This window comes from Dermochelys coriacea, chromosome 12 (assembly GCF_009764565.3).
Source record: "Dermochelys coriacea isolate rDerCor1 chromosome 12, rDerCor1.pri.v4, whole genome shotgun sequence".
In the NCBI taxonomy this organism is placed as follows: domain Eukaryota; kingdom Metazoa; phylum Chordata; order Testudines; family Dermochelyidae; genus Dermochelys; species Dermochelys coriacea.
Window position 1 is genome coordinate 22,989,995 of NC_050079.1, and position 23,993 is coordinate 23,013,987.

A 23,993-nucleotide genomic window follows, 5' to 3' on the forward strand; every position below is an offset into this window, starting at 1 on the left:
CATCCATCTTCGTGACTGAAAAATGTTTTCAACCTGAGGTCACAAAGAAGTAGACACCTTATAGACAAGTTTTTCTACATGGATTTCTGTTATTCAAAAGTTTATACAAAGGACTTCTTTGTTTAAACCTCATTTGTACTTAATTCATCAATCAAGATAGCATCCTTTCTGAACTATCATCTCCAATTTTATTTGGAGTTTCCAGAATACACATTACTTTTATTTTAATTGAGCTTATCAAGCTCAACACAAAGTTCATCTCTCTTACATTTTGTACATATCTATAGTTATTACAAGGCAACTTTTATACTTTTTTAATAAAATTACAAACATTATTATGCTCAACCCAAAGTGTCTTGTTTCTAGCACGTTCGGTTATTTGTCTTATCCAAATTTAATCTAGTTTCACATTTCCTCTAGCTTGCAAATAATTATAATGTAATTGTGAAAACCAGAAACTTCATAATATAGGATAGAAGCCATCCTATTCAATGTAGAATTATAAATGCACCAATCTTATTGAGCAATGTATGGAGTCATGATACTTCCAATGCAAGTGAAATATTTAACTTAATGAAGTTTTTAATTACCTCAAAGGAGAATAACATAGTGTGTGGAGACTGTTGTTATCCAGTTATCTACATAGTATCTTTAATCCAGACACACTGTATCAGGTACTACTATACAGAGACTAGATAAAGGAATGAGAAAGTTTTCTATCTACAGAAGGAGTGAATCCCTTGAGATGACTGGTTAATTAAACCATGACAAATAATTACAAGTAAGAAAAAAGAAACTTATATGGAAGGTGAAAATTTCATAGAGAAGTTTAAAAGTTCTCAAACATTCAGTGAAACAGATTTTCAGAAGCTCTTAAAGGGCCATCCTTAACTCATTTTGATCAGAAAATTTTGTACCAACTATTATTTACATGTGTACTCTAAGATTATTATTATTGAGAGATTCAGAACAAATTTCTGTTTGTTTTTCAATTTGCTATTCTGTGCATTTGACAATTTGAGTATAATCAGTTGTACCTTTGTTGATGGTGTATTTCCTGTACCAGGATATAGTGTTTGCCAGTCACACAAGCAGCAAAATGGTAACTGAAACTGAAGAGGCAGCAGGACGGAGTGTGCAGAGAGAAAAGGGAGAGGAAAGGAGGACAGAGCCCAAGCATGTTTGGTGGTGTTGCTTTTGGACGTCCCCAAAAATCCCCTCTAAATATAAGCAAGAGATCAGAAAATCCTTTAGATATTTTAAATATTTTTTAAAAGTAAACATTTTAGGATACATTGTTTAAAGAGTGTTTTTATATAGATTAGTTTTAAAAAATTGAAGTTGACAATGTCCCTTCTTCTTAGCGTATGCACAATGTGTCTCGGGTGACATGCTATCAGGATTTATCAACAAATTTGATTCGCTGGTTTGATCATTAGCTTCCCTGGCTTGGGCCAGGTACTGATGGGGAGTGCAACCTGAACTCTGATACATGATTCCTGACAGTGTCCCTTTAAATATCAAGAACTTGGTTTCACTGACTACTTTCTGTACAATTTCAAAATGAAGCCCCAAGTTTCTTTTCACCAATAATTCTTTTCAACTTTTTACTTTATGAGCTCTTTTGGGGAAGGAACCCTTCCTTTGGTTCTTTTTAAGTCCCTCCTGGTCTTTGAGCCTTTACAGTTCATATTTTCTTTGCAACCATGAATACTAAAAATTTACTTTTTCAGAAAATGAAAATTAAGATTCTCATGTAATCACCTGAATCCATGAGATGCAGCTTCACAAAAAATCCCAAATATCATGAGCCTCACAATAAAAATCACAGTGTTGCTCACCCTGTGATTTCACAGCTCTAAGCATGTGGTGCTGCTGAGCAACTATGGTTTGCTGAAACATCAGGGTAACATGGGGCAATTACATGGGAGGTTGAGTAGTTCTGTTGGAGGAGACAAGCCCCTGTTCCTTAGGGCAATGAGTGAATTCTTGTGTTTTTGAGTGTGGTTCTGCTGCTCTCACAGCACAAAAAGAAAAGGAGTACTTGTGGCACCTTAGAAACTAACAAATTTATTTGAGCATAAGCTTTCGTGAGCTACAGCTCACCTCAACGAATGCATCCGATGAAGTGAGCTGTAGCTCACGAAAGCTTATGCTCAAATAAATTTGTTAATCTCTAAGGTGCCACAAGTACTCCTTTTCTTTTTGTGAATACAGACTAATACGGCTGCTACTCTGAAACCTCTCACAGCACACTCCCCCCTACTAGCCTCTGCAAACTGGGGGAGGAGGAGGATACAAAAAAAACACAAGAACTTGCTCACTACCCCCTATGAAACAGGGGCTTGCCTCCTCCAAGAGAACTCCCATTCAAACTCCCATTTTTAGCTCTGCTTGCTAGCTCCTATGTTGCTGGCTGGCTGCTTCACTGCCCTAATCAGGGAAGCCCCACCCCATCATCAGTACTCTGCTGTGATCAAAGGTCTGCTTCTGGCACAGCAGGAGCAGCACAGGAGCTCACAAACAGAGCTGAAAATAGAGGAGTTTGGGGGAGAGAGTGTTTGTTGTTCTGGTTTGGAGTTTTTTTATTTTCCTTGACAGGAGTTTAGGTGGGAAGGCTATGACAGGTACAGAGGTAGGAGTGGTAATGACACAAGGAAAAGAAGAGACAATGAAGATGACCAGATGTGGAAGCTGTAGGATGTACATTATCCTGGAGCTGGTACCCAAAAAGAGCTTTGTTTGTATGAAGTGTTGCTTGATAGAGATGTTGGAAGACAAGATCTGAGATTTGGAGATGCAGGCAGAAACTAGGGTTGAGTTTCAAAGAGATTCAGATGATGGAGGAAAGGCAAGTGGAGGCTGAAGGAAAAATCAAGATTTGCAGATGCAAGATGGACTGATGAACTGGGAGCGTAGACTGCTGGGTGAGGAAAATAGCTAGTGGAAGCATGTGTCTATGAGAACCAGGCAGAAGAAAAGACTGGCTAGTGAATGAGAAATAGATGCTCCTGGGGGAATTCTGTGCTACTGCACATGTGTATAATCAATGAGCCATACACATTTTTATTTTTTTGCACAGAAAAAAAGCTTCTGTTGAAATGTTCCTGCAGTTCCACCTTTTGTCCACCAGAAGGTGTTGTGACAATAGAACACAGCAGCAGCTCCCAGCCAGCTAGGGAAGAGAAAGAGCCCGCCTTGTTCACAGCACCTGTCAAGCCGGGTCAGGAGATAGGGGCTATGGGGAGACAGACAGCATCGGGTGCGGGAGGGTCAGACAGGGGCTCATAAAGGCTAGCTGGGGAAGGGCAGGGGCTGAATGGGAGCAGAGGTGCAGAGTCACAGAAGGGAGGGAGGGGCAGGGCCACATGCTGATGTGGGAGGGGGTGCAGAGCTACATAGGGACAGAGGGTGGCTGAGTGGGGGCACAGAGACACATGGGAAGGGGGTAAAAAGCCACATAGGGATGGAGAGGGGGTGTAGAGCCACATGGGGATGGAGTGTCTGAGTGGGGGTGGAGGGACACATGTGGACAAGGGTGCAAGGACACATGGGGGTGCAGGAACACATGGGGACAAGAACACATGTGCCTGACTGAATGGGAGAGGCTATGGATCAGCCAGGGTCTGCATGGGGTAAGATCCCTAACAATCCCTCCCCACCCCCCAAAAAGACCTGTTCCGCACTTTTCCCACCCATACCCAACAACCATCCGAGTTCACACCCAGGCTCCTTCCCAGCAATTTTTTTCCCTCTCCCTCAGCTCCTCCATTACCCCTGACTGCCCCAAGCTTTTGCACTGCTTTTGAGGGATGTGGGAAATATGGTTCTGTATTGTAGTTTAAATGAATTATGATTCAGAGCTCTGTATTAATATGCCTAGTAAGGAATCTATTTGTCAAAAAACATTTCCCAAATCCTTTTTTGTCTGTATTGTTACAGGCAGACTTGCTGACAGGAATTTTGAAATAAATGACCAAAAATAATTGAACTGGTGTGATTATATTTTGTAATTTTGACAAATAAAATATGTAGAATTTTGCAGAATTTTAAAATAGTGTGCAGAATTTTTGATTTTTTGGAGCATAATTCCCCCAGGAGTAAATAGAGTTCAGGAACAGGACTGCAAAGTTGGAAAATGAAGAAGGGGTACAGCAGGCAGTAACAGAAGGTGGAAGGGCAAGAAGCAAGAGAAAAGCAGCTAGTTCTATAAGAAGAGAGGAAGAGTCAATGGAGACAGCCAGAGTTCAGAGCCCCAGGAGGATAGAGCATCACTTGCAGATGATTGCAAGAGAGAACAAAAGACAAGAGGACTTGCAGCCAGAACGAAGACGAAGGCTGGAGAATCACACCAACACCAGAAAGAGGCAGGTCAACAAGATTGGTGACTCCCTACTAAGAAGACTGAGGCTTGTCACCAGAGCTTATCTGGAGAACAGAAGGGAGTGCTGTCTGCTGGGAGCTAAGATATGGGACGTGGATTGAGGATGAAGAGGATTCTGACTGTAGCAGGAAAGAATCCACTGATTGTCCTTCATGTGGGAAGAAAGGACACTGCCAGATTCTTGCTGGTATGCATCAAGGGAGACTATGTCAGGCTGGGGAAGATGCTTAAAGAAATGGAGGCTCAGGTGATCTTCAGTGGGATTCTACCTATCCCTAGAGGAGGAGAATGAAGCCAAGACAAGATCATGATGAGCAGATGGCTCAGGCAGTGGTGCTATGAAGAGGGCTTTGGGATGTATGATCACTGGACAGAGGACTGTCCTCATGCGATGGACTCCACCTGAGTAGTGAGGAACATAGACTTCTGGGAGGGAGGTTGGCACAACTGATTAAAAGAGCTTTAAACTAGGAATTCAGGGGAGATAGTCGGGAGATGCACATGTAATCTCCATGCCTGATTCTAATACTGACCAGGAAGAAAATCAAGAAAGAGAATACAGCAATGGAGAAAGAAACAACAGTGGGTAGGCAAATGGACATGGATGCTGAAGGGGTGAGGGGTGAATGTGGATGCTGAATGTCAGTGTACAGGGGGTGCGGGGTGAGTGTGGATGCTGAAGGGGTGAGGGTGGATGCTGAATGTCAGTGAACAGGGGGTGAGTGTGGATGCTGAAGGGGTGAGGGGCGAGAGTAGCTGCTGAATGTTTGTGCACGGGGAGCTTGCCCCTTGGCTATGGGGCTCCTAGGTGACAGCGTATGGTGCAGCCTATGTCCTTCTGTAAGCAGGGCCTTCGGGTTCTCCTTCACCCTGAGGCCAGCCCTCGTCTCTATGGTAATAGGAAGGAGGGAGAGAAGACAGGGAACTTTCACTCTTCGATCACCTGACCTGGCTCAACGGTCACGTGATCCCGTCTCCATCACCGCCATTTTGAAGCAGTGTTCCCAGGGAGGGGGAGAAAAAAAAAAAAAAAAAAGCCTTCAGCGACGCCGGTCCGAGAAAAGCCAAGCGACGTGGCGGGGAGCGGCCTGTCCCGCGGAGGACCCGGCAGGTACCGTGTGGGCAAAGGGGGCGCGGGAGGGAAGGAGGAGGCGGCGGCGGCAGCAGCAGAGCGCCAGGAAGAGGAGCCCATGTGCATATCCTGGAACCCTCCCCCCGGCTCAGACTTTGGGCTCCCCCGCTACCATCTCCTGCGGCACGGCGCAGGGCCCCCGTCCGTCTCCCACAGACCCCGCTTGCCTCAGCCGAGACCTCTTCCTCCTCCCATCCCCGGAGAAAACCTCTTCCCCTAGCGCCCCTGCGGTGTAACTGGGGTCTTCACCGTCCGCCTCGGCCTCCGCCTGCTGCCCCTGGGGGGTCTTGGCGCCCGCGCCCCGTACTGGGGTGTGCATTCACGCCCTTGCTTCCTACGTAACGCCCAGCGCTCTCCTTGCCCCTTCCCCTTAGCGTAACCTAGGGTTCACACACCTCACGCAGCCTGGCCGGTGTTTTCTGCCCTGAGCAGCTTCTTGTGCCTCTTCTCTCCCTATCCTAGAGATGGGTTTGCTGCATGAATGACGGGCGGGTGACTAAGCTGGACAGGAGGTTGCATGAGGTCTGACTGTAGGAGAGGAAGGTTGATAAATAATTATCTAAATGGGGAGGTTTGTAAGAGTCCCTGGCAGGGTAGATATGCCTCCAACCACCCCCACGTTATCATCCCCTTCCACCGTGATGGGGGTTTTGGGGGGAAAAACAAGCCTCCGGTTGTTCCAGCAGCCCCTGCGAGGGAGGAGAGAGCAACCAGATGCTGAAACCAAAGTGCAGTTGAGGCAATAATCTTAATGTACCAAATCTAATTCATTTTAGTTCCAGTCAGTTATTTTGAAATGCAGGAGTAAGAAAACCAAACTGGTGCTTGACTTCACTTTGAAGAGGGAGTGATATGAGAAGCCTGTCATGTAGGGTTACCATATTTCAGATTCCCAAAAAGAGGACACTGAAGGGGCGGGGAGAGCTGGAGAGGGTACCTGTAGCAGGGGCACTCACTGGAGGTGGAGGGATAGTGTCGCTCCCTGTGCAGCTGGTACAAGCTCAGGAAGCAGCAACAGCCATCAGTCAGCACTACCCAGGGCTTGAGTGGGTAGGATCTGGCAGCTGTTGTTGCAGAGAAATGGACCAATCAGCTGTCAGTGTAGGGGCAGAACCAATTGGAAAGTGGACCAATCAGGGCTTGTCAGCTTAAGCTGCAGCATCTGCTCTGCAAAAATCCAGGACATTTCCTGTTACTTGAAAAGTCCACGCAGACAGTGGACAGAAACTCAAAAAAGAGGCAATGTCCAGGAAAACCTGGATGTATGGTAACTCTGTGAGATCTAACTTTTCTCAGCTGTTGTGTTGATATCAGTCTCAAGGATTTTGCTATGTCAATAGCTTTGGTTTCTGAAAATTAAGTAATAAAACCAATAGTTAGTAAAAGTGAAATTCTGATGATAAAGTTTTCCTGCTCATGGGATTTGTAAAGGCTCTTGTGATCGCTTTTGCTTTACACTATTGTGTAAAACAATAGTTGGCCTTTCCTAGACCTAACTTTCATTTCACATGCCCTTAAGTTAGTCGTGCCTTTTGAAATACGCACTTCACTCATTTACATTTCACTACTTCAATCTGGAGAAATTTCCCATAGGTCTAAATCCTGCAAATAGGCAGTATGGGTAGACCTTTGACTTTAACTGGGCTACATGCAGAGTATAGGTCCACACTAATAGATCTGATTACAAGATTGGGGCCTTCTCTTTTGTCTAAGTGTTACTGATGCAGTAATTAAAGATTGAACTTTTCTTTTTTTTTTTTTGCAATTTTTAGAAATAAAAATGGTCTCTTCAATATCACTCTACTGCAAAACAGAATCTAGAATAAAACTTGTTCTTTCTAGGCTCAGCTTGTAAATATAGTAAGCAACAGTAACTTTAGCTGTCCAAAGATGTAGAAGAATCACAGATATTTGAATTTTTTACTTTTGTTGAGATATCAAAGATCACTATAATCTGAAAAAGATTAGAGAAAAATATCATCTTTCAGTTTGACAGCGTGATGTGTAAAATAATCATTTCTCCTCTATGGAACTTTTTCTTTATATTTCTATGCTTCAATCACACAAAAGTAGAAAAATATTTTCCTAATAGAAAATAAAACAAACTGCAGACCCACAAAAATTAGCTGGAGTACTTAAGGAAAGGCATAGTACTTAAAACTACTTTTAAATCACCCTTAGAAATTGACTGTTTTTCAAGTTGACATCATCACTCAGCATATTTTTGAATTCTGAAAGAGATCTTGCACTATGCATAGATAGTATTTGCTTATTCTGCACTAATAGTTGTGGCACGTGTTAAGGTCAATGTGAGCCAAACATCTAAACATTATATTATACTAAAAACACTGTCGAAATTGCTTTATTCAGATTATAAGTATTACTAAAAAAAATCTAATCTATATTTTTAAAGAACAGAGGGCAAGCCATTGTATCAACTTTTATTCTCATATTATCACTATTGCTGCAACTTGAAGTGAAGCCACTTGTAATGGCAGTCATTCCTGTGGTATCTAAGCTTTATGTGAAAAGGATGTATTTGTGCTTGTAGTTATTCAATAAAACAAAATTCATTCTATGCCAACTGAACAATCAAAAATGAAAGTACAAAATGCAAAGTATACTTATTCTGTTTCATGATGGAATAATTGACATTTTTTCATTTAACAGTAACTGTCTACAGATACATTATCACATTTATTTCTATTACCAAAAAGACACTGAATTTGAATTACATAACCTGTCCACATGATGTTCTTTTGTCCTATATAAAAGTTTTCTGAGACATCATAACTGTACTTTCAGCCTACATTTCCTGCCACACGCCTGCCACTTCAGTGGGGCTCTGCACAGAATTTACCTAAATAGATCTGATTGAAGGCTTAAGGCTCAAGGCCTTAAATTGTTTTGTAATTACTAAGGAATCTAATGAGTCTGGGTTTTTCATTTTTCAAATCTAGTGTTGATAATAATATAGAAAAGATTGTTCTGGTTTGTCCTAATAATTCACATTTTATGTGATACCCTGAATATTTACTTTGTTGCCTGGTTTAATTACTTTAAAGATGAATGGAAGTAACACTGCAAATTTCCTTACTTTAATTATATTTGATATTGTGATCCTCCTGTAATATCTGACATGGCCTGAACTCGGCATACATGCTTCTAGTAAATAAGAACTTACTTAAAGGTTTAGAAAATGCTACTATTTAAATAAAATGACTTAAAGACAAAAATAGTCTTATTTTTGAAAGGTCGGTGTCTTCATGTATCTGCAGAAAATTAGAAACTCTTCTCCACATCCTCTTGTGAGTCTCAACTTCAGTATTTTTACAATAGAAAAAACATAACTGCATTTTAAATAAACTAATTAGATGCCAAAATAAACTGAATAGTGAACTGAAGGGAAAGTATCTCTGCTCAGCATTTCTGTGGGGATTGGTATTATGACCTATACAATTGAAATACTTCAAGGAAAAAGTTTGTAGCTGTTATCAGGGAGATAAATTCGTATAGCAAGTACCTGAATACAATAATACTATCTTGTTTGGGACAATCTGCTCTCTTATTTTTTTTTCTTTAACTGCTCATCTACTATGATAACTGTGTGCAAATAAAAGTTATATTTTGTTTATTTCTCTGTAAAACTTTCTTACAAAACAAATACACAAAAAACCCAACCCCCAAACCCTACAAAGGTTCTGGTCCTGCAAACATCTACTCCATGCTTAACTTTAATCCTGGAAGTACTCCTACTGAAATCATTTGGAAAAAACCTCCAAGCTGTGAAATTGACACTTATTTTAATTTATTTAATCAAATTGACTTTTCTTCTGTACTGAAGGGAGGGCAAGGGGAAATTGAGTTGTGATAGTAGAATCCAAGATTTAGCATGGAGGAAACTTTTCATCTGAGTTAAATAAATCCTCAAATTAATATATGTAAAACCTTTTAAAATAAAGAATTACTACTACAAACTTTAACCATAAATTGGCTGTAACGTGTAACAACCATTGACCGCAGGGCAGAGTACCGTATGTATTTCCCTTTTTGACAGATCAAATAAAAATCCATATGTGTTCAGAAACACATAGCAAGGTAAGAAATATACATATGTCCACTACAGAATATGAGGAAAAATATTGGAACAAAACTGTAGTCTGGCTTTTCAAAAAAGACCGTATTGTGTAACTATGACTTTTTCTCAGAAAGATTCTTACAATGTAAGGGAAGGGAATGTGCAAGTGAACTGTAGCATTGGCTACAATAATGGTATTAAAAAAATTACAAAATGTGTTTTTTCCCCAACACAGCAGAGAAGTGCTTGTGAAAGGAAGCTAGTTTTCCCATGTGTTGCACAAAACCAAATTTTTTTTGTAATTTTAGTTTACTTACCATTACTGTCGCCAATGCTAAGGTTGGCTTTATTTCTCGCTGAGTGTATCACCGTGAACTGCAGCAAAAAGTTCAGTTTCAAACCAGAAATCTTACAGACAGCTGCAGCGGCACAGGAGCCAGCAAACAGAGCTGTAAACGGGAGTTTGAGTGGAGTTCTGTTGAAGGAAAAGGTATTTGTAGGTATTTGTATTTGTAGAGGCTGCTAGGGGCAGTGTGCTCGGAGAGAAGCTGATCCCTGATTAGCGGGCAGGGCTTCTCTGACTAGGGGTCCTATAAAGGTAGCCAGCCGCACAGACACCAGCAAACAGAGCTGTAAACAGGGGAGTTTAACACGGCTGCTACTCTGAAACCTGTCAGTCTGTATTCGCAAAAAGAAAAGGAGTACTTGTGGCACCTTAGAGACTAACAAATTTATTAGAGCATAAGCTTTCGTGAGCTACAGCTCACTTCATCGGATGCATTTGGTGGAAAATACAGAGGGGAGATTGATATACACACACAGAGAACATGAAACAATGGGTTTAACATACACACTGTAAGGAGAGTGATCACTTAAGATCAGCCATCACCAGCAGCAGGGGGGGAAAGGAGGAAACCTTTCATGGTGACAAGCAAGGTAGGCTATTTCCAGCAGTTAACAAGAATATCTGAGGAACAGTGGGGGGGTGGGGTGGGGGGGAGAAATAACATGGGGAAATAGTTTTACTTTGTGTAATGACTCATCCATTCCCAGTCTCTATTCAAGCCTAAGTTAATTGTATCCAAATTAATTGCAAATTAATTCCAATTCAGCAGTCTCTCATTGGAGTCTGTTTTTGAAGTTTTTTTGTTGCAGAATAGCCACTCTCAGGTCTGTAATCGAGTGACCAGAGAGATTGAAGTGTTCTCCAACTGGTTTTTGAATGTTATAATTCTTGACGTCTGATTTGTGTCCATTTATTCTTTTATGTAGAGACTGTCCAGTTTGACCAATGTACATGGCAGAGGGGCATTGCTGGCACATGATGGCATATATCACATTGGTAGATGCGCAGGTGAACGAGCCTCTGATAGTGTGGCTGATGTGATTAGGCCCTATGATGGTGTACCCTGAATAGATATGTGGACAGAGTTGGCAATGGGCTTTGTTGCAAGGATAGGTTCCTGGGTTAGTGGTTCTGTTGTGTGGTGTGTGGTTGCTGGTGAGTATTTGCTTCAGATTGGGAGGCTGTCTGTAAGCAAGGACTGGCCTGTCTCCCAAGATCTGTGAGAGTGATGGGTCGTCCTTCAGGATAGGTTGTAGATCCTTGATGATGCATTGGTGAGGTTTTAGTTGTGGGCTGAAGGTGATGGCTAGTGGCGTTCTGTTATTTTCTTTGTTGGGCCTGTCCTGTAGTAGGTGACTTCTGGGTACTCTTCTGGCTCTGTCAATCTGTTTCTTCACTTCAGCAGGTGGGTATTGTAGTTGTAGGAATGCATGATAGAGATCTTATAGGTGTTTGTCTCTGTTTGAGGGGTTGGAGCAAATGCGGTTATATCGTAGAGCTTGGCTGTAGACAATGGATCTAGTGGTATGATCTGGATGAAAGCTAGAGGCATGTAGGTAGGAATAGCGGTCAGTAGGTTTCCGATATAGGGTGGTGTTTATGTGACCATCGCTTTTTAGCACCGTAGTGTCCAGGAAGGTCTCTGTGGGTTAATATGTTGGTCAGAGGTGTGTTGGAAATATTCCTTGAGTCGGAGACGTCGAAAATAGGATTCTAGGTCACCACAGAACTGTATCATGTTCGTGGGGGTGGAGGGGCAAAAGGAGAGGCCCCGAGATAGGACAGATGCTGGGTTAAGAGTATAGTTGGATAGATTAACAATATTGCTGGGTGGCTTACGGGAACCACTGTTGTGGCATGTAGTAGTTTAGATAGCTTAGTGTCCTTTTTCTTTTGTAGAGAAGCAAAGTGTGTGTTGTAAATGGCTTGTCTAGTTTTTGTAGAGTCCAGCCACGAGGAAGTTTGTGTGGAAGGTTGGTTCTTTATGAACCAAACAGGAAAGATTAAGAATGAGCTCTCAAAACCGGATACTCTCATAAAGAACCAACCTTCCACACAAACCATCACCTTCAGCCCACAACTAAAACTTCTCCAATGCATCATCAAGGATCTACAACCTATCCTGAAGGACGACCCATCACTCTCACAGATCTTGGGAGACAGGCCAGTCCTTGCTTACAGACAGCTCCCCAATCTGAAGCACCCAGCAATATTGTTAATTGCTGGTAGGATTCTGCCTGTTCCTAGAGAAGGGCAACAAAGGTGTGAAAAGATTATGATGATCAACAGGTGGTTCAGGCAGTGGTGCTATAAGGAGGGCTTTGGGATGTCTGGCCACTGGGAAGCATTCATGGACAGAGGACTGTTCTCTCGGGATGGACTTCGCCTGAGCAGGGAGGGAAATAGACTTCTAGAACGGAGGCTGGCACAATTGAATAAGAGAGTGTTAAACTAGGAATTTGGGGGAGATGGTTAGGAGATGTCCATGCCAGATTTTAAATGGAAGTAAGAAAGAAAATGAAGTAAGAAAGGATACAGCCATGGGTAGGAAAATGGACATAAGAAGGAAGGGTAGTGTAGGTACCAGTCTAATAGGTGATTCTGGCGATAGAATGTCTGTGCCTACTTAGGTAAAGAATGTGAGCGAAGCCAAAGAGCAAAAATTAAGATGTTTGTACACTAATGCAAGGAGCCTAGTTAACAAACTGGCGGAACTAGAACTACTGGTGCAGGAAGTGAAACCAGATATTATAGGGATAACAGAATACGGTGGAATAGTAGTCATGACTGGAGTTACAGTTATTGAAGGGTACGTGCTGTTTAGGAAAGACAGAAATGAAGGCAAAGGTGGTGGAGTAGCATTGTATATCAGTGATAAGGTAGACTGTAAAGAAATAAGAAGTGATGAAATGGATAAGACAGTCTGTCTGGGCAAAAATCACATTGGGAAAGAGAAGAAAGCTACTATAGCCTCCCCTGGGATAGTACTTGGGGTGTGCTATAGACCACCAGGATCCGATTTGGATATGAATAGAGATCTCTTTAATGTTCTTAATGAAGTAAATACTAATGGGAATTGTGTGATCGTGGGAGACTTTAACTTCCCAGATATAGACTGGAGGACAAGTGCTAGTAATAATAATAGGGCTCAGATTTTCCTGGATGCGATAGCTGATGGATTCTTTCACCAAGTAGTTGCTGAACCAACAAGAGGGGATGCCATTTTAGATTTGGTTTTGGTGAGTAGTGAGGACCTCATAGAAGAAATGGTTGTAGGAGACAACCTTGGTTTGAGCGATCATGAGCTAATTCAGTTCAAACTGAATGGAAGGATAAACAAAAATAGATCTGTGATGAGGGTTTTTGATTTCAAAAGTCTAACTTTTAAAAATTAAGGAAATTAGTTAGGGAAGTGGATTGGACTGAAGAACTTGTGGATCTAAAGGCAGAGGAGGCCTAGAATTCCTTCTAGTCAAGGTTGCAGAAACTATCAGAAGCCTGCATCCCAAGAAAGAGGAAAAAAATCTCTTAGGCAGGAGTTGTGGACCAAGGTGGATGAGCAAGCATCTCAGAGAGGTGATTAAGAAAAAGCAGAAAGCCTACAAGGAGTGGAAGATGAGAGGGATCAGCAAGGAAAGCTACCTTATTGAGGTCAGAACATGTAGGGATAAAGTGAGAAAGGCCAAAAGCCATGTAGAGTTGGACCTTGCAAAGGGAATTAAAATCAATAGTAAAAGGTTCTATAGCCATATAAATAAGAAGAAAACAAAGAAAGAAGAAGTGGGACCGCTCAACACTGAGGATGGAGTGAAGGTTAAGGATAATTTGGGCATGGCCTAATATCTAAACAAATACTTTGCCTCAGTCTTTAATGAGGCCAATGAGGAGCTTAGGGATAATGGTAGGATGACAAATAGGAATGAGGATATGGAGGTAGATATTACCACATCTGAGGTAGAAGCCAAACATGAACAGCTTAATGGGACTAAATCGTGGGGCGCAGATAATCTTCATCCAAGAATATTAAAGGAACTGGCACATAAAATTGCAAGCCCATTAGCAAGAATTTTTAATGAATCTGTAAACTCAGGGGTTGTACCGTCTGACTGGAGAATTGCTAATATAGTTCCTATTTTTAAGAACTGGGGGGGGAAAGTGATCCGGATAACTACAGACCTGTTAGTTTGACATCAATATTATGCAAGGTCTTGGAAAAAATTTTGAAGGAGAAAGTAGTTAAGGACTTTGAGGTCAGTGGTAATTGGGACAAAATACAACATGGTTTTACAAAAGGTAGATCATGCCAAACCAACCTGATCTCCTTCTTTGAGAAGGTAACAAATTTTTTATATAAAGGAAACGCAGTGGATCTAATTTACCTGTATTTCAGAAAGGCATTTGATACGGTTCCACATGGGGAATTATTAGCTAAATTGGAAAAGATGGGGATCAATATGAAAATTGAAAGGTGGATAAGGAACTGGTTAAAGGGGAGACTACAATGGGTCATACTGAAAGGTGAACTGTCAGCCTGGAGGGAGGTTACTAGTGGAGTTCCTCAGGGATCGGTTTTGGGACCAATCTTACTTAATCTTTTTATTACTGACCTTGGCACAAAAAGTGGGAATGTACTAATAAAGTTTGCAGATGACACGAAGCTGAAAGATATTGCCAATACAGAGGAGGACCAGGATATCATACAGGAAGATCTGGATAACCTTGTAAACTGGAGTAATAGGATGAAATTTAATAATGAAAAATGCAAAGTCATGCATTTAGGGATTAATAACAAATTTTTTGTTATAAACTGGGGACACATCACTTGGAAGTAACAGAGGAGGAGAAGGACCTCTGAGTATTGGTTGATCCCAGGATGACTACGAGCCACCAATGTGATATGGCCGTGAAAAAAGCTAATGCATTCTTGGGATGCATCAGGCGAGGTATTTCCAGTAGAGATAATGAGGTGTTAGTACCATTATACAAGGCACTGGTGAGATCTCATCTGGAATATTGTTTGCAGTTCTGGTCTCCCATGTTTAAGAAGGATGAATTCAAATTGGAACAGGTACAGAGAAGGGCTACTAGGATGATCCAAGGAATGGAAAACCTGTCTTATGAAAGGAGACTCAAAGAGCTTGGCTTAGCCTAACCAAAAGAAGGCTGAGGAGAGATACGATTGCTCTCTATGAATATATCTGAGAGCTAAATACCAGGGAGGGAGAGGAATTATTTAAGCTCAGTACCAATATGGACTCAAGAACAAATGGATATAAACTGGCCGTCAGGAAGTTTAGATTTGAAATTAGACAAAGGTTTTTAACCATCAGAGGAGTGACGTTCTGGAATAGCATTCCAAGGGGAGCAGTGGAGGCAAAAGACATATCTGGCTTCAAGAATTCATTTAAAATCAGTATCTTTAGGTAGGGTTTCTAGTGTTCAGATGGTGATGATCCTGGTGGGGAAATAGACAATATCCACAATAATACAAGCCAACTTTCTGATTTTCGATGCTCTAAAACTGGAAGACTTTATTATTAGAATATTAATTAATTTAAACTACCATTTTTAGTAGAATTGGGAAGTTAAATATTTATCAGTAGTGACTACAAATTTCTGTCTTTGTGCTTGTTAAGTAAGCTAATGTTTCATTTCATAATACTTTTTCAGATATTATGGAAGAGGGAAGCAGTATTGCAGTATTGGTGCCAAATATTGTGGAACAGGAAGCTGTACTGATTTCTGAAACAGTCATTGGCTCAACACTAGAAAGCAGTGAAGATCATAGAAAATGTAAAACTGATCCTCTAATCCATGTTATCCAAAAATTAAGCAAGATAGTAGAAAGTGAGAAGTCACAGAGATGTCTTTTAATAGGGAAAAAACGTTCCCATCCTAATGCTTCTACACCATCTTTTGAAACACAAGATTTTTGTGAGATCCCAGCTAAAACAATGGAACTGCCTGTTATTGGCATTAAAAAGACTGATGAGCTACAAGCAGATTATGTAACCAATTGTCTTCCACAAAGTAAAAGAAAAGTTATATGCTACCAGTGTAGCCTATGTAAATTTCTATCACCATCTCTTTCTATACTACAAGAACATATAAAACAACATGGTCAACAGAATGAAATTATATTAATGTGCTCAGAATGCCACTTTGCTTCTAAAAACCAAGAAGAACTTGAAGTTCATGTCAGAATTCACCATGAGAATGATGGCAAAAACCAGTCAAATGTGCAACAATGTGTAAATCTCTCAGCTTCATCTTTGCAAGGGCCAGTGGAAGGAAGTGTCAAAGCAGGCACTGATCAGGCAGTAAATCTGGACTGTAAAGGCATAACTCGGTCTACTCCTATAGCTGAAATGGGCAGGAGAAAATGGTATACTTATGAGCAGTATGGCATGTATCGGTGCTTAATTTGTAGCTACACTTGTGGTCAGCAAAGAATGTTAAAAACACATGCATGGAAACATGCAGGTGAGGTTGACTGTTCCTATCCTATATTTGAAGAAGAAAATGAGCCTGCTATCTTGTCAGCTGCAACTGTAACACATACGCCTCATAGTGTGGATACAATTGTTCTCTCTCTAGAAAATAATGAACTAGACATCCATAGCGACCATTCTCTTCAACTCCAGATTTGTAGCTCTGAGCAACTGTCATGTAAATCTCCACCAGTGGTAGAAAATGGAAAAGAAGAGGAGGTCCTAAGTCAATCAACAGTCTGTTCCCCTACTGGAGAACCGTTAGAGGAAACCATATCAGATACAGATACAGAGCAAGATAATTTGATAACTGATAGTCTACTTTCGTCAGCACAGAAAATCATTAACTGTAGCCCAAATAAGAAAGGTCATGTTAATGTAATAGTAGAGCGCTTGCCAAGTGCTGAAGAAACTGTTTTACAAAAACCTTTCTTAATGAACGCTGACATTGAAGCTGAGAAAAAATTAATCTCAGAGGAGTCCCAGGTTGTGTGTGAAGGATCTGGTGAAGTTTATCACTCAGATGAAATTGAAGAAGTAATAATAGGATGGAGCAATACTGAGAAGAAAGATAATGATTTAATCTCTAATAAAGGCATAGCAGCTGATGAAAATGCCCCTCCTGTGCGAAGAAGAACAAATTCGGAATCTCTGAGACTGCACTCGTTAGCTGCAGAAGCTCTTGTCACAATGCCTATCAGAGCTGCAGAACTAACAAGATCCAGCTTTAGGGCCTTCGCTGCGGTAAACTCTTTAGATGCAGATACAGGACAAAGACAGTCGGATGGCACTTGTGCAGCCCATTCTAAAATGGTATCATCACTTAAAAACACTCCAGAGGGCTTAACTAGTTTAAACCAAAGTGACTGTGCAATAATGGAGCTACAAAAGGACAAACCAGAGCTATCAGAAGCACCAATTAAAATGGGCATTAGTATGTCACTGCTCACAGTAATTGAAAAATTGAGAGAGCGGACAGATCAGAATGCTTCTGATGATGACATTTTGAAAGAATTACAGGACAATGCACAATGCCAACCTGTGAATGACATGAACATGCCAGGAAGTAACCTGGTAGAGTACATACCTAATGTAGATCGACCATACCGCTGTCGCCTATGCCATTATAGCAGTGGCAATAAGGGCTACATAAAACAACACTTGAGAGTCCATCGTCAAAGGCAACCATATCAGTGTCCTATTTGTGAGCATATAGCTGACAATAGTAAAGATTTAGAAAGCCACATGATCAACCACTGCAAAACCAGAATGTATCAATGCAAGCAATGTGAAGAATCCTTTCATTATAAGGTGAAGTTATTTCCTTTGCATCTCTCTAGAATAGCAATTTAACTGTTTTATTACTTTCTTTTAACTAAACTAAGTTAACCACAGGAATTATCAAAGTATGGCACCTTGGCTGCAATGTCATTACAAATGGAGACTATTAGAACTACTCTTGTACTACTGTATTCTTGCAACATGTCTTGCAACCTCAAGTAATTTACTTTTACGTATCCTCTGTTTCTTTGTGAAAAATATTACATTTTCACTGAGAGTCATCATAGTGACCCATTAATGCCCTACTTCTGGCCTGTTAACCTGTAGCAATAATAGGAGGGAATGGAAGCATTAGGAGGGAATAGTCTAGATAACCTAATAGGTCAGAACTTCAAAGAGGACTCAAACATGACCCCTCATTGGGAGTGGGTGCAAAACCAGAGATGGTTCTTCTAGAACAAGGTTTCTCAAAATTCATTGCACTAAAACCCCCTTCTGACAACAACAATTACTACATGACCCCAGGAGTGGAGACTGAGCTCACCCAAGCTCTGCTGCCCCAGGCGGGGGGCTTGTAACCTGAGCCCTGCTGCCCAGGCCTGAAGCTATTGGGCTTCGGTCCTGGGTGGTGTGGCTTTGGCCCCAGTGAGTCTAAGTCAGCCTTGGTGACCCCATTAAAATAGGGTCCTGACCCACAGTTTGAGAATCACTGTTCTAGAAACTTTAGCCCAGAAAAATCTGCTGAGAGAGAAAAATTTCTTTCTCATTCTATTGCTGCTTCATGGAACAGATGTTATGCAGGGGACCAAATCTGAAAAATTACAGTCCAGAGCTGAATAGTGTGCCATGGTCACAGTTTTAGCCTCTCTGTTTAACACATTAGTGTTGCGGAATGATTCATTTATATGTGAATTTAGTGCTTATGAAAAGATATCAATAGCACTGGTAACTGTAGTCTTTCAGTCATTCACACAATTGGGACCAGCACAGGCAATGGCAGTGCAAACTTGCCCACTTGTCCTGTTCAATCCTAATTTGGGAGGGCAACATTTAGATTAAAGTAAGTCACCTCCATAGTTGATGAGAATTTTTGTCATGGCCAGTAGAAGCTGGAATGACATCTTTCATCTAAGCCTCTGGTTAATCACCAGAAAACATAGGCACTACTGATCTGGTCCACATTTGAACCTGTGAATTAGAACTGATTGCTTCTCTATCCTATTACCAGTAACCTGAGCTACCCAGTCCTCTTTTCTCCTATTTTCCTCCTATCCCCATCCCCCTCACTTCACTGAGAAGAAATTCTTCCTATTAGAATTTAATTATTCTTTGAGAGTTTCAGTATATTACTATATTATATCTGAATGTGAAGAAAAGTTTAATCTTAAAATTATTTTACATTTAGAGCAGGAAGTTACTTCAACAGGTCACTTTTTTCTAATGATCGATTTTGCTTTTTTAAAAAAAAAATTCTTGCTATTTAATATCTTTGTCAAATATCTAATGTCTACGCTTTAAAACAGTCAAAAACATTTCGTTCATTGAGTTGTCATCTTAGTGCCATTTTTTCCATTTTATATGTTGTACAGTTAGTCAATTAACTGAGGCATTCTGCAAATACATATGAGCTAATGTAAACAATAGCTTTGCAAGTTAGTGCAACATGAAGTGACCACTGTGTATTTATAAAAAGAAAAGGAGGACTTGTGGCACCTTAGAGACTAACAAGTTTATTTGAGCATAAGCTTTCGTGAGCAACAGCTCACTTCATCGGATGTAGTTCACGAAAGCTTGTGCTCAAATAAATTTGTTAGTCTCTAAGGTGCCACAAGTACTCCTTTTCTTTTTGCTGATACAGACTAACACGGCTGCTACTCTGAAACCTGTGTATTTATAGAGTCTAAAATTAAATATTTTAGGGAAAGGTGATTTGTTTTTTTGTTTGTTTGTTTTTTAACAGAGTCAGCTGCGAAATCATGAGAGAGAGCAACATAGTCTTCCAGATCTGCTCTCAACAGCAACATCTAACAAACTAATAGTTTCCAGTGAGGCAGATGAAAGAGAAGGTACTGTATATATTTTTATATAATATAAACCAGTAAAGAGTCAAATTTATAGTGTTGCTACTGGTGTGTTGTATTATGAGCTTATGTTTCTCAAAATTTTCATTTAGGCAGAAAATTGTCATGCTTACTCTCAGCCCAAATGTGTATGGGGTTTTCAGAAGACTTGGGAAAATTGCATGGTTTTGACATACCCTATCAGCATTTGACAAGCAGTGTCTTTAACCAGTTGAGATATTTTTGTCTGTGTGCCCTGGGATAGCTCAGATCACTTCTTTTTTAAAATATCTATTGCCGTGGACATAGTCCTTTATGGACTAATGTCCTTTGAGTTTTAGGAAATATTTTTAGCAAATTGTATAGTGGATGTGGAAAAGATTTTTTTTTTTAACTGACTTTCAAATAAGCATACTCACATGGACACGCTCTTGAATGTCATACTTCAAAATTATTTTATTGTATCTCTATTATGGAAGCATTAATCATAATATCACTTATGTATAGTAGGTAAAAATATTTCCCAGTTTACATGAGGGGGAATAAATAAACAAAGCATCTGTTTCCTCTACCACTCTTTGTTGGTCTCCTGCAATATGTGTATATATAGCACTTAGCACAATAGGACTCAGATCTCAATTCGGGCCTGTAGGTGTGTTGTAATATGTATAACAAAATGGCTAAGGGCCCAGTTCTGTCACCCTTACTCATGTTTTGTAAGGACAACAGTAATCCTATTGAAATCAGTGGGACCATTCATGGAGTAAGGAAGGTATTGCTTAATGTGAGCAAGTATGGGCTGTTAGTAATTTGCCCAGAGCCTTGTGGTAAGTGTCAGAATAGAGTTAGAACTATAGTTCCTGGCTCCCAGTCCCATAGTTATGCTACTAGACCATACTGGCTCTTATTTAATGGCTCTGACATTAAATATACAAGTCAGAAAAATCAGTTGTTTACCTCACCAGCACTAAATAAATTTACCTGTTAGCTTCCTTTTTGTCCTTCTGGAAGTCACCTAATATTTAGATATATATAATTCCAGGAGATTAAGCTTTAGTGTTTTGTTACTTTCTTCAGGCCCAAGTTCAAGAAAATGCTAGATGAGTTTTGTAGGGGATTTGTTTTGGTTGGCTGGTTTTTGATGGGGCATGCGTATGCAGGAAGAGCTCGTTAGTAGGAGAAAAAACACTCTTCAAGCACACCTGTCATTCTTCAAAAGAAATAACCTGAGCATTTTTATAGAGGTGATGGAAAATAAGTGTTGCTGCTTTTGCTTTGGTTATAAATGTTTGCACAGCTGTGATTATCACCATTGTCAATGCTTGCAATTGTTTAACCCAAGATTTTTAGAAGTGACTAATGATTTTGGGTGCCTCAGTTTTTGGGTACCCAACTTGAAACACATGAAAGGGGCCTGATTTTCAGAAGGTGTTAAGCAGCTCTTCTAGAAAATCTGGCCCCATTTAAGGTGTTTCTATTAAAGACCCAAAAATTGAAAGAACCAAAACTGCTAGTCATCTTTGAAAATCTTGCTCTTTAAAAAAAATTTTTTTTTGCAATTCTTGCAAATTAAGGACTTGATCTTGTAATTCCTCTGATAGGGGAACTCCTATTCAGGAAGCTGGGCCTGACTTAAATTTACTTTAAACATTTTAATAATTTTTACTCATTTTTACCTTTTGTAAAATGTTACAGTCATTCATTTTAGATGGATATTTACCCGAAATTAAAGTTGGTAATAGGATTTGAATGAAAATGTTTCTCCTTTTAAACTTTCATTAAACTATATTTCGGAAAGCTTAAATTATTTCAAAAACAATTTACAATCAAATTATGGCACCACCACAGTCCAGATGCCATTGTGTCAAACAGATATCATCCCTATAAAGCTACCCAAAATAAAGAAATTTATGGCATAGCATCTGTTATATGAGAGATTCTGAACTGGAACAGTTTCATTTTTTGTTTATGAAATAGTCAGTCCAAACGTCTCTTTATTCATCATATTATACAGTAAACTTAAAGGAAGCATTATAACACTGGATATGATTGGATTGTAAATGCCTAATAATGGACTATAGTAATAAGATGTATTATAGGAGCACCTGTTCTTTCTGCTAGAATAAGGATTGTCATTTCCCACATACACAGTGCACAAATCTCTTCCAAAAAAAAACGACAAAATCATGTGGGGAGGAAAATAATTCCAAACTGGCAATTTAACTACAGCCCGGAACATATGATGGATCATAACTTAACTGCATTTTGTTAAAGAATAAATCTAAACTAGTGACTAGTATAAGTAATTGCTCCCATGTGGGTGCTGACTGGTGGTTAGTCACATCTAACTATGCAAAAGAGGATTCGTTTGCAGTATCCTTTTATCTTGTTAGCTACTGTTTCTTTAAAGCCATCTAACTAATAAATACCTAATTCCTTACTAGAAAATAAATTCAGAGCCAAATTAATTCCCACTAATGGAACCTAGCCTTTCTACACTTTGTGGTAGAAAGTTCACTGAAGCGGGAGTGCAATAGCAGAAGCTATTCACAGTTTCTGCTCTGCTGGGGGGTCTGGACCTTATTGGTGTCTTGTGCTAGACTGTTAATCTCCAGAATACACAGATATGTAGCCACCTGTATGAACGAGTGTTACAAAAGCGGTTAATACAAACTTAATAAGGCTGCCATGCTAACTTCATGGAAGGTTTTTTTGTACAGTAATAAAATTAATAAATTGTGGGGAAAGTTCTGATGTACTTTGCTTTCATCAATTTTAAATTTCATCAAGGCTGAATCAAAAAATCATTCCATGTCACTTTACCTTGTAGAGATTTCAGAACATTGAGCAATTTTCCACCATGTGTTTCAGTTCATGGGTGGAGCAGAGTTAAGCATGTAGGGTCACTTTTTTGTTAAGTGTGCATATATACAGTTATCTAATTTTTATGTCCATTAAGTATATGTATTGTTGGCAGAATAAATCCTTGGTAGCATCAGCCTAGAGGTCCAGTCACTGCCACTTGATTTTGCATGTTGAAGCTCTACTATTAGTCACTTTTGGAGTGATAAATCAGCTGTCTGCAAACCTCAAATTAAAGTATTTTTAAAAAATACTTTCACATCATTTATTAATCCAACTATGAAACAAACTGAAATGAAATGTAGAGGAAGTGGTTTTTGCATGTCTAATCATAATAGGCTATTCACTCAATAAATGTTTGCTCTAAAGAATCAAGAAGAACAAGCTTGTATATTTGCATATCATGACATTAAATTTAAAGTAAGACTTTCTTTAATTACATTTGGAAAATCATGGCTTTGCTACTTTATCTCTTTAAAAATGTTGCTTATAGGTTAGCATTCATTTTGGATCCCCTTTTTTAAATTGTTAGCTGCATTTATATCTATCTATCACATTTTACCTGAGATCTGGAATACTATTAATGTAGAACCCTCAGCAGATGTTTAAACCCCTGTTTCATCAATTGCTACTATCTGGAATAGAGCTAGTTGTAACAGTATCAGAGTTAAAAATTAAAAGAATGTCTAAAAAAATTTTTTAGTAACCTCAGCACTTTTTATGTAGTCTGTCAAATTTCAGGTTTGGCAATGATTATAATCAAATGTTGATCGGCACCAGGATCTTGGGAGACTTTAAATCTTAGGGTTTAATTCAGACTTACTTTATTCTTCTCTGACATTTTTTGTTATTGTGTGTCTGTTCTTTACCAGTTTTATCTTTCTGATTCCTGACCTCTCCTTTAGGTCAAGGCATTTGGGCTGGGCTTTAGTTCTGGCAAATTACAGAAGCAGTTCAGTTTTGTCCACATGCTTTCTCTTGTACACAAGGTCTGGAACACTGTTAACGTAGAACACTCAGCAGAAGTTTAAACCCCTATGTATGTCAGATTCTGTGATCTGGCAGCACAACTAGAACAGCAGTTTAGGACTGCCATCTTATCCACTGCAGTCCTGGCTTTTAAAGCTGATTGTTTTCCTCCTTAAGACAGCAAATTAAATGGGATGATGTTACTTCTGCAGGGAAAAGATATGCTCTAGGAATTATTTTGGGGAAGTTGTATGGTCCTGTGTCATATAGGAGTTCAGTCTACATGATCACAATGATTCCCTGTGGCCTTAGAATCTATAAATCTGACTCTGTCAGGAGCCACAGAAAGGGATGCTTCCATGAATGCTCCCATCCCTTAACCCTGCCAGG

The 23,993-nt window shown here is 39.9% G+C and overlaps 1 protein-coding gene and 1 long non-coding RNA gene across 19 annotated transcripts in view; one reads left to right on the forward strand and one right to left on the reverse strand.

Moving 5' to 3' along the window:
- LOC119841299 overlaps positions 1 to 6,581 on the reverse strand; it is a 67,118-nt gene extending 60,537 nt beyond the window's left edge. For all 9 annotated transcript variants that reach the window (XR_006275105.1, XR_006275102.1, XR_006275104.1 and 6 more), the window contains exons 1-2: positions 6,454 to 6,581; positions 5,912 to 6,044 (exon numbers count right to left, since the gene is read on the reverse strand). This is a non-coding gene — a long non-coding RNA (uncharacterized LOC119841299). The remainder of the gene's footprint in view (positions 1 to 5,911; positions 6,045 to 6,453) is intronic.
- The window catches only part of ZNF507 (zinc finger protein 507), a 52,785-nt gene continuing 34,096 nt past the window's right edge, over positions 5,305 to 23,993 (forward strand). For 8 of the 10 annotated variants that reach the window (XR_006275095.1, XR_006275096.1, XM_043494968.1 and 5 more), the window contains exons 1-3: positions 5,328 to 5,495; positions 15,611 to 17,742; positions 19,673 to 19,778. Coding sequence is in view for 8 of the 10 variants with exons in the window: in XM_043494968.1 (XP_043350903.1) it covers positions 15,616 to 17,742; positions 19,673 to 19,778 (2,233 nt within the window). In the remaining 2 variants the exon portion in view is untranslated. Of the gene's footprint in view, positions 5,496 to 9,573; positions 9,615 to 15,610; positions 17,743 to 19,672; positions 19,779 to 23,993 lie in introns of all 10 variants that reach the window. The other 2 variants (XM_043494966.1, XM_038368628.2) reach the window with 2 other exon arrangements.